We start from the raw sequence: 1,292 nt of genomic DNA on the forward strand, positions 1-1,292 counted from the left end.
CTGTGGTGCCCCTTCAAACGACTGCACTGACCTCACCACGTTCAAAACACTCACAAAAACTCACCTCTTCAGTCTGGCTTTTAATGTGTGATTGTTTTTGTATTATTTGACTTTAACTTTAACTATATATTTATTTGTTGTTTCTTTCTTTTCTTTTCATTATATCTGTAAAGCGTCTTTGAGCACCTGTAAAAGCGCTAACAAAATAAATCTATTATTATTATTATTAAAAACCGTGGCAATGTTGGTTTTTGAGAAAGAGCTCTATAGATATATTGATAGGAGCCGTACCTGGGTCCTTCTCTGATCTCACGTCCGTTCCTGTACCACTTGGGGTCTGCCTTGTCTTTGGTGAGTTTGCAGGTGAACTCTGCGTCCTCGAACTCTGTGATGGTCTGGTCCTTCAGCTGTATGCTGAAGTCGGTGGGCGCCTCGCTGATGATCAGCTCCGCCGTGCACTTGCTGTCTCCGGCCATGGCGGTGTACTCGCCCTCGTCGGCAAGCGTACAGTCCTTGATGGTGAGCGTGTGCTTCTCTTTGTCCGCCCGGTATACGATGCGTTTACTGAAGGTGATCTCCTGGCCCGCCTTCATCCACTTCAGCGTGGCGTTGGGCCGGTTCACCTTGCAGGAGAAGACGATTGTGTTCTTCTCCTGAGTGTCGATATCCTCCAGAGGAACCACGAACCTCATGCTCTCCTCTGAAACACACAAAGAACACCGTCAGGTCATGTGATCAGCTCTGGCACCAATTAAAGAGTGATATACATATTGATTCTACTTCACCGCTCTCACCGTGTCACCATACAACACAGACCTTGAGTTAAGACTTTCCAAAACATACCTTTGTAGATTTACACCGTTTTTTGTGTATTTTCTACATTAAATGTATTGTTTATCTAAAATGAGTCCTCTCTAATTGGCCAGGTTGATGTTTAAGTATACATTTTATATTCTTATCATATATTATTCCCTTATGAAATATCATTACCTTTGACCAAAGATTAATTAATGTTGTATTCTATGTTATTACCTTTGACGGAGAGGTTGCAGCTGCTCCTCTCTGATTGGTTAGATTTATGTTGTATTTTATTGTATATATATATTCTATGTTATTACCTTTGACGGAGAGGTTGCAGGCGCTCTTGGCCTGCTCTCCTCTCTGATTGGTCAGGTTGATGCTGTACTCGGACTCGTCTCCCTTCTGGGCGTCTTTGATCCTCAGCGAGAACACGTTGTCTCTCTGCACCATCACGTACTTGCTGCTCTCAAACACTGTCTACCTCCTTCTTC

At 43.3% G+C, this 1,292-nt stretch overlaps 1 protein-coding gene across 1 annotated transcript; it reads right to left on the reverse strand.

The window, feature by feature from the left end:
- Positions 1–291: 291 nt before the first annotated feature.
- On the reverse strand, positions 292–1,281 carry LOC104963467 (titin-like; the record flags this gene model as incomplete). Its single annotated transcript, XM_010792060.1, has 2 exons — positions 1,119–1,281; positions 292–700 (listed from the first exon to the last, which is right to left on the reverse strand). Coding segments are annotated over exons 1-2 (542 nt in total), but the record flags the coding sequence as incomplete, so codon positions are not given.
- Positions 1,282–1,292: the final 11 nt, after the last annotated feature.

This window comes from Notothenia coriiceps, unplaced genomic scaffold (genome assembly GCF_000735185.1).
Source record: "Notothenia coriiceps isolate Sejong01 unplaced genomic scaffold, NC01 NC01_scaffold00036264, whole genome shotgun sequence".
In the NCBI taxonomy this organism is placed as follows: Eukaryota; Metazoa; Chordata; class Actinopteri; order Perciformes; family Nototheniidae; genus Notothenia; species Notothenia coriiceps.